This window comes from Argopecten irradians, chromosome 10 (genome assembly GCF_041381155.1).
Source record: "Argopecten irradians isolate NY chromosome 10, Ai_NY, whole genome shotgun sequence".
Classification (NCBI taxonomy): domain Eukaryota; kingdom Metazoa; phylum Mollusca; class Bivalvia; order Pectinida; family Pectinidae; genus Argopecten; species Argopecten irradians.
The window spans coordinates 35,235,237-35,250,392 of NC_091143.1; the positions used below are offsets into that span (position 1 = coordinate 35,235,237).

General features: G+C 34.4%; 1 protein-coding gene across 1 annotated transcript in view; it reads left to right on the plus strand.

Annotated features, from left to right (window-relative positions):
• Positions 1-14,081, plus strand: part of LOC138333750 (uncharacterized) — a 33,392-nt gene extending 19,311 nt beyond the window's left edge. Inside the window, exons 7-8 of the mRNA XM_069282314.1 lie at positions 252-547; positions 1,728-14,081. Of these exons, the coding sequence (XP_069138415.1) occupies positions 252-547; positions 1,728-3,001 (1,570 nt within the window). The 3' untranslated portion in view covers positions 3,002-14,081. The remainder of the gene's footprint in view (positions 1-251; positions 548-1,727) is intronic.
• The last annotated feature ends 1,075 nt before the right edge of the window (positions 14,082-15,156 follow it).

Sequence of the window (15,156 nt, forward strand, 5' to 3'; positions counted from 1 at the left end):
CATCAACTGTGAAACAGATTATACAACTTATATAAATCACTTTTGATGACCCAGATGAAAACGTGCGAAAGTTCTTAACTGTTTGTTTGTATCTGGTACATAACTTTCTGGAAGTTATGCTTCTTTGATAATAACATGGTTTTGGATATTTAAATGAAAATTGACTAAACTAACAATATTTGGTATCTAAATCTTTTCAATAAATTTTGTCTGACAGCCATTATTGTTATATGACTCGGTATGTGTTGTAGAGGAGAGACGTCGACTCCGGTCGTGTATGAGAGCCTGGAGGAGTTTCATGTATTTGTGTTGGCCCACGTCCTACAAAGAGCGATCATAGTGGTGGCCGATACGATCCTCAAGGACTCCCACGGAGACGCTCTGGCCCCGATCCCCTTCGGTGGGATCTATCTGCCGTTAGAAATAGAGTCTAAGATGTGCTATAAATCTCCCCTGCTCCTTACATACGACGCTGCTCACTTCTCTGCTCTAGTGCCTATGGAAAAACAAAATTCACCTCCAACTGACGACAAAGCTGCTCTTCCAGGTGAGTGATAGACGTCCTGGTTAGAAACTTATTTCTTTGCCTGTAACATGTTCTAAAAATGTGCATCATTTAGTTGACATTATTAGAATTGAAGAGACTTTTGCCAATCATACATGAAGATGTATTCTTTTTCTTGAATGAAGCCTGTTATGTTTTGTTGAAAATGTTACTTTGGTATGACCATGTAGTTAAATGTATAGTGAGTATTTTGCACTAACATTGTATATCAAATTGAGCAAACTCTTTGATTCTCAAGCAATTTGGGTCGACTATACTTTTCAATAGAGCTGTTATCATATATCGGCATCGCGATATATCACGATTGTAGAGAAGAGACGACGATATCGTTAAAAAATTTTTTTATCTACGATATCGTCGTCAGTCGTAACCCATCATGTGTTAGTTGGAAAGGAAACAAAAACATTGCACTGTCGGACACGGACAGAATCTGATTGACTTGTAAACAAACATCTAATTAAAAGTATAACAAATAAATGTTTGTTTTGATGAATGTTTCACTTTATTTATTTACAAATTACACTCTATATTGTACTTTCATGATTGGTCCCCCAAACATGACTTATATTTCCATAAATTTCTTTTATATTTTACTTGGCAAAAATCGCGATATTATCGTGACGATATCTTTAGACGATATCGCGATGCACATTTTCTCTACGATAACAGCTCTACTTTTCAAATTGAGCTAATTCTTTGATTTTCAAGCAACTTGGGTCGACTATACATTTCAAATTGAGCAAATTCTTTGATTTTCAAGCAAATTGGGTCTGACTTTGTATTTCGAATTGAGCAAATTCTTTGATTTTCTAGGAACTTGGGTCTGACTTTGTATTTCAAATTGAGCAAATTCTTTGATTTTCAAGGAACTTGGGTCTGACTTTGTATTTCAAATTGAGCAAATTCTTTGATTTTCTAGGAACTTGGGTCTGACTTTGTATTTCAAAATGAGCAAATTCTTTGATTTTCAAGGAACTTGGGTCTGACTATGCATTTCAAATTTCACAAACTCTTTGATTTTCAAGCAACTTGGGTCTAGCACTTTAAAACGGCTATTGAGTTTCTATCATGACTAACTTATACCAGAGGCCTCTGGTTGGGCCTGACCTTGTCATATCAATTGGCATTGGATATTTTACTCTGTGTTTGATTTACGTTACAGCTGCTGTGCCCTTGGTTGGTCCTGACCTTGTTTTGTTGCCTCTTCACTTCGCGGTTGACCCTGGGGCTGGGTATGACTGGGGTCGTACAAACTGTATCGGTGTTAGTGTATGTGATAGTCTGGAGGATCGCACTAACCTGCTCCAGCAGTTCTTAGATATGGACAAACTACCAATTTTATGTGAGAGCGATTACGATAGTGACGCTCGGTCCACAGGGTCGTATGAGTCAGATGAAAACCTGGGGTGTATTGGCAAGGATAAAAAACGTGATAGCAAAATGTCCCAACAGATCCAGAATATGACAAAACAGTTTGGAAGTTTAGGTAAAAGTGTTGGTAAAAAACTACGTAAGAACTTCGGAAGCGTTGGAAAAGCGTTGAAATCGATGGGTCCGGATTCGGAAAAGGGGAAGCGGGTTGGCGGTGTGACACAGAGTACAAAAGTACCGCTGACGATAGCAGCCATGTCTGACCAGGAACAAACATTTGTGTGGTGTGCCAAACTGTCAGTATCCCACAGCCAGACTCACAGACGCATGATCAACAACTATCTTCATGACTCCGAACTACGCTTCAAGCAAGACCAGGAGTTGATGAGGCCAAGTCGGGAGGAAATTCGGCGACGGTCCTTGGGAACTTACGCAGATGGTGAACACCTCACAAAGTGTGTGACCACTGATTGTAATATGTACGGTAACCCGGAAACATGCTATCTATGTTCAAAGTGTTTCTCTGAACAACGACTCCAGGCCTTAGAGAAAGAAAAGCTGAGCAATAAATCTTCTAATCTTCTGCATTCAACTAAAGGGTCTGAACCAGTTATTAAGAAATGCGGTCACTCCATGTTCTATCTTTCACCTGATGATATTGTTGACGACGACGACGCATTCGTAACAGATCCAAACTTGCTTGTATCAAAGGCACGTCCACCGTCCGCACAGCTGAACAACAAACTCCATACAAATGTCATGTCTGGCCGAGAACCGTCGCCAGACTACGACAACGTGGACTACAAAACTCATAACAAAGCAGCTCCGATGTCATCGGGCCAGAATCGCATGTCAAATTCTTCATCATCTTCCATCCCATCAGGTCTCAGCCATCCAACAGCTATTCAACCAAAGATCGCCAACACTGCTAACAAAAATGTGGGGGCCCCATGTAGAACAGCAGGGTGTACCTTTTTCGGAACAGAAGCCACACAATTCTATTGTTCGGCCTGTTTCAAAAACTGTGCTGTCGCCCAAAAACCTCAGGGCTACATAGTTACGTAGCATTGTTCTTGGACTTCAATAATGTATGTATATACGGGTAGAAACAGACATGCATTTTGAGCTTCAGACAAGCTTCCTCATACAATATATTGTAAATGTGTTTATTTATTTGACTTTAAACTTATAATTTATATCAATAGGAATCCAATACGGTTGTTTGGCCATAAAAATAATACTGAGCAATTAAATTTCATAATTTGAATTTTTTATTTCATTTGGGCCAACATCAAAGATGTTCATGGCCTTAGAATTCATAATGTTCATTTGCCAACTGGTCGACTATTTATTTCTGGGTATTTTTCTTTTGTGAAAAATCCCCCCCTCCTCCATAGAGAGCTTCATATATCCATAAAATGCAAAAGTGAAGTGATATTTACTTGGCGATATCATGTAAATGTAGTACCAAAGTCCTGAAATGTTAAAGGCTTTCATTCTGACCAGAGTGATTTCCCTTATTTCAATCTGTCGGTACTGACAACTAAGTTAAATTAGACTTGTAATTCCGCTCCACTACGATAATCTACGTACGTTACGCTCCAATACAAGATCTAACAACACCCCATTCGGAGTCACCTTAGCTTGACCTCTTGGCCTAGATTAGGAACATCTCTGGACGTACTGTTAATTGTTCATACATGTAATTCCAAAAGAGTCAACCAACCGAAGATTTTGTAGGCAACACCTGATTCGCTAACCACAGAGGTCATGCTGAGGTGACCCCTGACGGTGAGTTGTTAGATCTTGTATTGTAGCGGAAAATAGAGCATCGTAGTGGAATGGAATTAAAAATCTTATTTTAATTAGATTGTCAGTACTGACGTATTGAAACAAAGGGAAGTAGCTGTGATAAATCAGAATTGAAGGCTGTAGGCAGGGAACAAAACTATGACCTTAGCCTTTAGAGCATAGTGTAAAGCTATGTATTTAGTATCATACAGAAATGTAGTATTTTTTGGTATATTAGGCACAATACTTTAATGTGAATAGCCCTAAATCCATCCCATTGTAACATATCTAATATTATTTACACAATAAGAATATTTACTCAAATCTCTCACCTAAAACATAGTGCTCTCATTGGTTTGGTTTTCTATTTTGGAATGTTTTAATACCATGTTGTGTTTAGTATTATTATTATTATTATTTCTATTTCATTTTTTTTTTTTTTTTTTGCTAAAGTTTTTCCCCCAAAAAACATATCAAGTGTAGTAAAATATCTTCAGCAGGTATAAGTGCAGTTATTATTTTCAATATAGCTATGCTTCCATTTCCATTGATATTCAAAAGTGCACATGCAGAATTTGTCTGCATAATTTCTAAATACTTTAATGATACTTGTTTTGTATTATTGATTTACTTGATACTCTTAATTTGAAATAGTTTGGTTATTTTGTTATTATCTGCCAGGATCAATGTATTTGGTATAAGGGTTACTCAAAATGGTCACAGGGTATTTGTATGTATTCAAAGTCTTCTTTCTGTATCAATGCCCGATTGAACCCTGGTCACAGCACCAAATAAAGTCTTCTTTCTGTATCAATTCCCGATTGAACCCTGGTCACAGCACCAAATATTTCTTATAAAATCTATGATAATTGGCTTTAACTATGATTTATCTTCTCAAGAAGGCAAATTAACACTCCTGTGTGAGGCTAAATGGATATTCCTGATGGCTTTGGCATGTATGATGACTGTTGACCTCCACATTACACTTTAAAACAATTTTAAGCTTTAGATGAAAATTGTGCCAACTGAATCAACCAGGATCTCCTACTGAAACATAACACTTTTACTCTATAGAATGCTTTAATGTCGCCATCAGAAATCCATGAAATTATCTACATAATTCAACTTGATAATTGTTGTAACACATTTTGTGATTTTTCAACAAAATTTAAATACGTTCATACTTAGCTTGCTACTGAATTCTGTCAAATTTATACCCTGGTAATCAATGCTTAGATTACCTACAGTTATCTACATTTTGTATTTTCATGTTTTTGAGTTAAATCCTCAATCATACAGTTTGACATTTTATACAGGGTAAAATTCATGCCTTCTGCTTCATTTACTTAAAGTTTCTTATTGCCAACTTTTTAAGTAATTTTTTTTTCTGCAATTCTATTTACTTACATTTTGCCAAAATTCTGCTCTAACACTGACTGAATATTTGAACAGTTAAAAGAGTTAAAAATTTGTTTGATTAAAGCCTACTTTTAAGATGATAGCATTATTAATTGGTTATTATTTCCTGTGCAGTGAAACTTATTTAACAAAGTATATCATTTCACAATCATTTTCAGATATTGCGTTTTTACAAAATGAATTTCATTATATTTATTTTTCTTACTGAAAAACCAACTTTCTTTATATGTGATTTATTTCCACAAGTTATATGATGGAGGTAGATGCTTCAGGTTTATAACCGTGAATAAATATCTTTCTCAGTGAAATTGAAAGATTTTTAAATCCAATAATGTTATCTATGAAAGTTATTCTCCATGAACTTTATTAGAAACGGAAATAAATTTTGCATTGGCTAAAGAAATTTGGTTCCTAGTACTATTGTTCCACATGCAATTGTTGTGTTTCTTGGTCTGGAACTGTTCTGTGATGGATCAGTAGATGTTTTGATTAAAGATGCTCCACCGCTGACAAATGGTATATTTTCACTATAAAAAAATAGGAGGAGACGATTTAGTATTTTTCTTCAGTTACAAAAGTTACTTACTTTACACCATTACCACCATCGAAAAGTTTGAGCTTCTGATTTTACTTCAAGTAAAAAATATGAAAAATAATTAATTGCATCCCGAAAAAATTCCGTGTCACTATATCCTATATGGAATGAAGTACTGATTGCGCATACACCAAAGGTGAAATAAATTATTTTTATATTATTTTTTGTGTTAATTAGATATATATATACACGATTAAACACCAATTATTGTTCAAATGATGAATGTCATTTGTGCTCTGTCGGCGATGGAGCATCTTTAATTGATGATTGCTTTTTGATAATGCTACATATGCAACTCATGTACATTTTCTTCATGGTTAAAGTTGGGCCTTTTGACATGTTTGGATCATCTTTATGAAATTCATAATTATCGATTTATGTTTTGTGTTATGTATTCACATGTTTAAGGCGACGAAAACAAATTTTCATGAAAATAATTTTTTTTTCTCTGCAAATAACCTGCACACTATATGAGTGTGAACTACACACACAAAAATGTGGTACGTACTGGGTATGCTAGAGAAATAAATGTTTGAAAGTTGCAGATTGCAGATCGCTAGGTTTTTTTAAGAGATGAAAAAAATCTTGAAAAGGTGGTAAGAGCAAATGTTTGTTCAAGAAATGCTGATCATTGTTTGTCTATGGTAAATAACCATGGAAAATTGTAATTTGTTTGTTATATTTCTCCTGTTATTGTTTATCTTGTATTCATGTTAATTTTTGTGATTGAACTTGTATATTTGGCTCTGAAGTGTTTTAATGCACAAATGCAAAAAGTTAGCTCCTTTGCGGGTAGGTATCAATTGTGACGTCATTATTTTGTGGGCAGTATTCACATTGTTTTCTCTAAAGATTATGACGCTAAGTTTGTAAACACATGACGTCACAATCAATACCTACCCGCAAGGGCAAATAACTCTGTAATATGAAAATAAAGAATATAACGTTGTTTGCTTGAATACAGTAATCAGCAAAATTGTGTAGATTTTTATTTTTTTTATTTTTGAGTAAAATGCAAAGAGAAAATAGAGAATTCATCAAAAACAAAATCATGAAAATTGAAGAAAAGAAAATAAAAAAAAAAAACAACAACCAATAATAGCTGTTTTAACAATATTTTACGTGGTGCTACATTTTGAATAGAATGGAAATTTGATATAACGTATTCGACTCAATAAGCGCCCAGGGCGTTTGAAAAATTGAAGGAGTGCTAATAAGACGAAATTATTGCAAATCTATACAGTTTCTGGACTTTATTTATGCCTGGGCAATTGAAATCAAGGCCTCAAAAATGGGGAGGGGCGCTTATTGGGACATGAGGGCTCAAGTATCCTCCTAATATTGTGTTCAAATCATCATCCATACAAGTACAGTTTACAGTGGGTCAAATACGGTATGTACGATATAATTGTAGCTTATGAAATATGTCTCAACATGTATAAGGCCAAATTTTATCTCAAGTTTGTGGTTAGGGTTGTTTCTTTATTCATTTAGGACATATTGAATCCTTTTTGCACTCGAAGTATATCTGCCCTGTGAACAAGTATAGAATGTTAATGCATTATAAAAATTGTATAAGAATATTATCATTTACTCGCAAACAACCAGTACCTGAAAACAGGGGAAATGTGACAATACATGGATATGAACATTTCAGCCGCAGTCCATCAGCTAGCTTTTGTTGCCGTGCGGATGGGTGTCGGTACTGTATATCCTAGTTAAACAATGGTGAGCGCGGCCCAATCTTGAATGGGTGACCGTTCCGTTGGTTCAGGCCCTGGCCTTGGCACGTTGTAGACTATTCTTAGGTAAGGCTAGGATGAATTTAAGGGTTCAATGCAAGTCTGTATGCAAGCAATTTTATTGTGTTGTTATTGATATTTGTAACGGCAATTTTTTATCGCACCGTATACATCTCAGTATTTATATGTTGATATGGGGTTGTTACATTCTCTTTCGTCCAGGCTTCATACTTATTGCAACCCCTATGTGATTAATATTCATGTCTTATGGATGTTTAAGTCCCAAAAGTCATTATTTAATGCTCTCTATAGTATCTCCAGGATTTACACATGGAGATGTGTGCCGATTTTGGGTCTGTCAACCGTTTGCTAAAGTAATCAGGCTTTTTGTTATATTCATGCACATTACACGTGTGATAAATCATCTTTATTTAGTTACTGCTATCTTAAAAATAGTCCCAGGTGCACTTATACAAGTATCCTCCTAATATTTTGTTCAGATCATCATCCATACATGTACAGTTTACTTGTTAAAGGTTAAACTATTTAAGGCAAAACATTTTACTAACCATATTTGGTGTAATTAGCACCCCTCCCCTTATGGGCACCCTCCTCTCTCCTGGAGGAGTTGAAGTTCTATGAATGCCCCTTCCTATAGATTTTTACAACTGTGTGATGCTTGTAACATCGGCATTGTATTAACATGAAATTCTTGTTATGTCAAGTGTATAAATACATATGTGAATCATGACGTAAATAATGCATATAAATGAGGAAAAACACATATACATGTTTACTGAAACAGATACATTAAATTATGGCTGATTTTGAAAGAGTTTTTTTCGTCCACAACTTAGATTTTGGTTCTTTAATAACCCCTGCCCGCTTTGTTACAATTTATACACGCCCTTGGCGCCAATTACAGCAAATACGGTGAATCTGTTTTTGTCCTAGTCTGTTTAAAATATTATGGCCAGTTTGCATTGCTCTTCCATCCTCTCAAAGCTCATTCACCCCTGATAATTCACAATGAACTATCCTATCCTTTGAACTAGAAGAGTCCAAATGTGTTTTCAGGGGTGAATGGGTTTATTTACATGTCTATTTTCTGTCCAGCTTTAAATCTGTCCATGCAGGTCTATTATATGTCCAGATATTTGTCTTTCTATCACTTTGACATCTTATCATCATAAATTATTCAAGTTTTTCACCTCTTATACATGTTTTTATTTGCTGTACCATATTACTGATATGCAATATTGTGTTTTATTTAATATTAAGCTCATCTAACCCAAAAGAACTAATGAAGTTTTGCTATAAAATGGTGTTAGTATGCCCAGTATTTGATCAAATTTCCTGAAAATCAAGCTTAAAATGTGAAGCGGAGGATTTCAGTGAAATTTTGTATTAAAATGACTGGGATCCCAGTCTTATCCAAATGCAATTATTCCAACAGGTTCTGATGTAAGTAACTGGTATATCTAGAGTAATTTTACAGAAATTTTGGCAGAATCATATCTTATGAAATGGGAACAGGGCTTGTATAAGCAGTGACTCTGACCCCTCTGTGTAGGATGGGCAGGGGCAATAGGGAAATATTTACTTATCTCTCATCAAAGTACCTATTTCATGGAAAATAAATGAGGTTTTAAATTCATGTAATTTAGATTAATTTATATTCTAATAGTTGTATTGTCTCTTTCTAGCAGGTATATTTCTCTTAGGAGAAGGTACTGGTCGGCAAAGTGAAAGATTTCATTAAAAAAAAGTTTCGCTGTTTTCTCAAAATTAAATGACTTCATGTCCTCATAATATGTTATTAAATGAAATGACCAAATATTTTATACTTTTTACATTAGATCTCAACTGTAGATTATACAAAATTCCTCATAAATTCCTTATTGAATTGATATTAAACTACTTGTGTTCAACTATTTAAAAAAACTGGTATACACAGACATCTAATAAAGTTAGGAGCCATTTTCTTCTTTCAGTTAATGGAATTAAAAAAATTAACAGTATATGTATTTCTGGCTCCAATAAGTTTATTTTCCAGTTCTGGAATTGTTTTGGTTTCTTATCCTATTATTCAAATGTGTTCTGTTTTGGGAATATGACCATGTTGTTATTTAGGTTAGTACTCAGTAAAACTCAGTAAATGTATAATAGTCCATAATGATATATGTCAATGTATATGGACTCTAAATTATGAATTATACAGTATTTGTGATAAGTTAATATCTGCAGCATTCAGAGTGCTAACATTTGCTTCAAAAAGGGCAATAACTGCAAGTTAGCTGTATACCGCAAGATGTTTTTTTTTTTTCCAGCTAGCTAAGTACATAACAAAAGTATTGATGGAAAAATGAATCTCATTTCTGATATTAAAAGTATTTCTTAAGTTAACTTTATTTAATCTTAATGTGGATGGTTTAAATTAGTCTTACTTATTAAGTTGATTGAATGAGACTATAAAAAAAAAAAAAGAAAAAGAAAAAAAAGAACTCACTAAAACTTATGACTTTAGATTGTTTTATTATAAGATAGATACCTCAGTGTTCGTCTAACTCTAGTGTGAGATTAACAAAATTTACTGTACAGTGTAACTTAGACTCGTGTACCCCAGAAATTTCTTTATGGACGCTGGTCTTGTCTTTGATTTAGAAGAGACTTAATGTGTCTTCAGGGATGAATGAGTTAATTGTGTGCCATTGGAATTAGCATTTTTGGCTGGTATAGACAAGGTACACATGTGTCATGAAATTAATCCCAAATAGAGAGATATTCGGCTTAGATAAAGGCCAGTTTTGACCGATTACACTATTTTGTCTTTTCATATTACAGAGATTGCTCCCTTGCTGGTAGGTATCGATTGTTGCGTCATTATTTTGTGAGCGCAATTCACGTCATTTGCTTTGAAAAGTATGACGTTACGCTCGCAAACACATGACGTCATAATCAATACCTGCCCGCAAGAGCAGATAACAATGTAATATGCAAATACAGAATACATATGTAACTGTATCGGATAAAAAGGCAAGTCAGAATTTCATTTTATTTGGAGATACATTTTGAAGTTTCAATAGTACAAATGCACATCCCGTGCATATTTCTGAAGTTGACTTCATGCTTATTTATTATACATGCTGCATATCTTGTTATTTTCATATTTCATATGAATTAATAAAACATGCACTTCATCTTATTCCATCATTTTTTTGTAAATCATAGCCATACATGTTTGATTACGTGCTATTTTAAAGATTTCATATACATATTGATATTCCTATAAAGTCATGACCATGCCATGCCATGACTTGGTATTCATTTATATAATTGATAATGATCAAGTTTGTCAGAAAAAATAAATATTCATTTTCATTTTGTCTACTGGTGATATGCATACACATACTTGATCTTTTGTTTCAAGATAAATTTTATATTAATTTAAATAAATTCATATTAATTTAAATAAATACATTTTAATGCTAAATTTACCAAAATATTTATTTGTAATTTATTTTTTATTATTTCTCTTAAATAAATTAGTTAATTTGGTATTTAGATTTATCTTTTGTAGCACATAGAATTTAATTTTGAGTGGTTTTCAGGAAAAGATAGTTATTTTGTCATTGAATAAAAACCATAAACATTATAAATAAATAAAAAAATGGATAAATGCGGGGAGTGTTTTCTCTATGTAGAGTTTCTGCCCTTGTGAATAGGTATCAAGGAAATTAAGTCATTCATGTATGCAAATTTTGTAATACATGTATATATAGATTACAAGGGGAAATAACTCTGCATTTTGAAAAATCACTCTCATTACTTCATGTATATTTATCTTATATTGCTATCATAGTTTAGATAATCCTGCCATGCAGATTAACTTTAACAGCATAGGTATGATATGTTTATGTATATATATTTGCTAGCTACTGTCATTCTCAACATGTGTAAATTGTAAAAATATGTACAAACGCAGTCTGTGAACTTAAAAATATTGTACATAATGTATAAACTGTGTTACTGTACTAAAAGTGCTATTTGTACATACTGCTGTATTTAGTGGGAATGAGTAGATCAAATTGACTGAGTATTTACTGAGAATGAGTGGACAAAACTGGTATATTTACTGAGAATGAGTGTTGGTTAGTGTAAGAATTACCATTGTGTATAAAATACATTTCCACAGTTAAGTTCAATGTTTCCATTTTCTATGAGAATCAGTGACAGCTCATTTCAATGCAAGTTTATTTCCTGAGAATAAGTGATAAAAAGTTAAGATAATGATAACAGATAAGAAAAAAAAACCCTGTATTTGGTGATATTGAGCATGAATTATTTGGAAGACTACTTTAAATATAAGTATACAAGTTATTTTGAGATTGTGATTATAGAAAAGGTGTGATGTATTTCTGTAGGAGCGAGTGTTAATAACTTTATAACAACGATAGACGATGGTGTCCTAGATTAGATCAGAGAATGAAGGCATAGTGAAGGCCAAGCCAATAACAGTAACATGTTGGAGATAGATGGTATATAGTGATGCTTTTTGATGTCCAGTAAATATTGCTACATTTGTTTGTAAGTGCAGCTGATAAATTTGATTGTTGATAAACTGTTGAATAAGAGTTGTTTATAAACTGTCCACCAGGTGGAGCTGGGGGTATTATAAACTGTCCACCAGGTGGAGCAGGGGTATTTTAAAGTGTCCACCAGGTGGAGCTGGGGTATTGTAAACTGTCCACCAGGTGGAGCTGGAGGTATTGTAAACTGTCCACCAGGTGGAGCAGGGGTATTTTAAAGTGTCCACCAGGTGGAGCTGGGGGTATTGTAAACTGTCCATCAGGTGGAGCAGGGGTATTGTAAACTGTTCACCAGGTGGACCTGGGGGTATTGTAAACTGTCCACAAGGTGGAGCTGGGGGTATTGTAAACTGTCCACCAGGTGGAGCTGGGGGTACCTAATCCACTAGGGAGAGCTGTTATGTAGAATATACTGCACACCAGGTGGAGCTGTTGGCTGATTGTCCAATAGATTGAGCTGTTACTTATACTGTTGTATAATATATTGTTTAGCTGGTTATCATCGCGGGGATATTTTCACAATTTTACAATTACCAGGACATTTCTATGATCACAAAAATTTGATCTGCAAAATTTTAAGAAGTGATTTATACATACTCAAATAGGCGGAATTTGAAAATTAAAAAAACAACTGAAATATAATTTTTCTTATTTTTAGTTATAATTACTAAAATTTTGACTTGCTAAATAACTGGCAATATGTTATAACAGATTATAAACTCTGTCCACGTGTGAAGTTGGTGATAAAGATATTAAAATTGTATACTGTTATCTGTGCTGGAAGGTTACTGTACTATATAATTACATTACGCACAAATAAAAGACTGAATTGCAATGTGAAAATTTGTTTATATTGAAAGGAATTGTTATGAAAGTCTTCCAGAAACTTCAGCAGCACTTAACATTGCATCATGATTTTTTGCTAAGTTGTTGCATTTTTGCTATGAATATTTTCAAAAAAGTACAATGTGCGGTAATAGTGAAGTATATAATGTATTACTCAAGAGACATGAATATATTTCATATGTTCTGTTGTAGAAAAATTATACCAAGATTGTATGAGGAAAAGTGCTGGCAAATTCAAAAAATTGTATGAAGAAAAGTGCTGGCAAATTCAAAATAAAGAATTATTAATAATTAATTGTGATGACTGATGGTACTTTTAAGATAACCGTTATAATTTTTTAATGTCAAGACTAGCGGAAAAATTTCTGGACATGTACTCTGTTAACTTGTATTATCTTTAGCAGCTTCAACTCCTTGCTGTTTCCTATATAGTCACAGAGAAGTGTAATGTCCCTTTTAAATCATGCATTGGTATGCAAAAGGTGAATTATTTACCATCATCAGAAGTCTGAAACTTACAAGTACAACAAGGACTTGTTGGTTTCCATGAAGATTATTTACGAAATTCAATGACCAGCCCCACAATGGATTGTTATTCTATAATATACCTCAGTCATCCCTGAAATTTCATAATGGACTGGTCAGGTTCTTGATTTTAGAAGAGTCTAAATGTGTCTTCAGGAGTGATGATTAAAGGTAGTTTGTTAGAATGTAACTGGTTGTCATTTTTTTTGATTGACGAAACATTCATTTTCTTATGTTGTTTTCGATTTTTCTATTCACCTTAAAAATTTGATTGTCTACAAACCTCACTCAAGGAAGAGGTATTAAAATTCACAATTGCAAGGTTTTTGAAAGGGAAATATTAGAATTCCAAGTTTTATTGAAAGTGAAATAATAAATGTATTGAGATTTTGGTGAAATAAGCCTGTATTATACGATACAAATAAATGAAATAAACTGATACAAAAACTCAGTTGATTTAATCCTCTTTCATGATGATGTAAGATGGAAATATTTTTGTTGCTTTGTATTTTGTTACATATTATACACTTATTATTGCTTTGTTTATTATCATTATTTTTGTGCTTTTTATTGATAAAAAAAACCAAATTATATATATATTATTTTCTTTTGTTCATTAAAGCTGAGTCAACGTGACATTTGTTGTGTCTGTCTGTTTTGTGCACTTTTGTATGATTATATCTTCTGTGACTTTTTTAGCTCACCTGGTCTGAAGGACCAAAGTGAGTTAATGCCATACCGTGGGGTCCTGCGTCCGGCAACCGGCGTCCGTCCGTCAACAATCGGCTTCTTCTCCCTAACCGCTGGTCAGAATTCAACAAAATTTGACTGACTGGTAGCATCCTTATGGGTAACTGACTGAAAACTGTACAAATGATCGGGCTGACCCCCCAGGAGCCTGAGGGGCGGGGCCAAAAGGGGTCAATTTGGCTATTTCCATATAAATGACTTCTCTGAAACTAAGCATGGGATAGCACCAATAATGCAATGGTAGCATCCTTGTAAATTGGTGATTCAAAATTGTACAAATGACTGGGCTGTACCCCTGGAGGCCTAAGGGATGGGGTCAAAGGGGGCAATTGGCTATATCCATACGAACGACTTCTTCTCTGAAACTCAGCATAGGATATCACTCATAATGCAATGGTAGCATCCTTATAGTGTGGGGATTTAAAATTGTACAAATATCGGGGCTGACCCCTCCCTGGGGGCCTGAGGGGCGGGGTCAAAAGGGGTCAATTAGGCTATAACGTATAAACAACTTTTTCTCTGAAACTAAGCATGGCATAACACCCATAATGCAATGGTGAGGGGCGGGGTCTTAGGGGGTCAATTTGGCTGTTTCCATATAAACGACTTCTTCTATGGAACAAAGCAGTGGATAGCACTCATAATGAATATGGTAGCAGCCTTATAGGGTGGGGATTCAAAATTGTACAAATAATGGGGCTGACCCCTCCCTGGGGGCCTGAGGGGCGGGGTCAAAAGGGGTCAATTAGGCTATAACGTATAAACAACTTTTTCTCTGAAACTAAGCATGGCATAACACCCATAATGCAATGGTAGCATCCTTGTAAATTGGTGATTCAAAATTGTACAAATGATGGGGCTGACCCCCTGGAAGCCTAAGGGGCCGGGTCAAAAGGGGTCAATTTGGCTATTTCCATATAAATGACTTCTTCTCTGCTACAACTGAGCATGGGAGAGCACTCA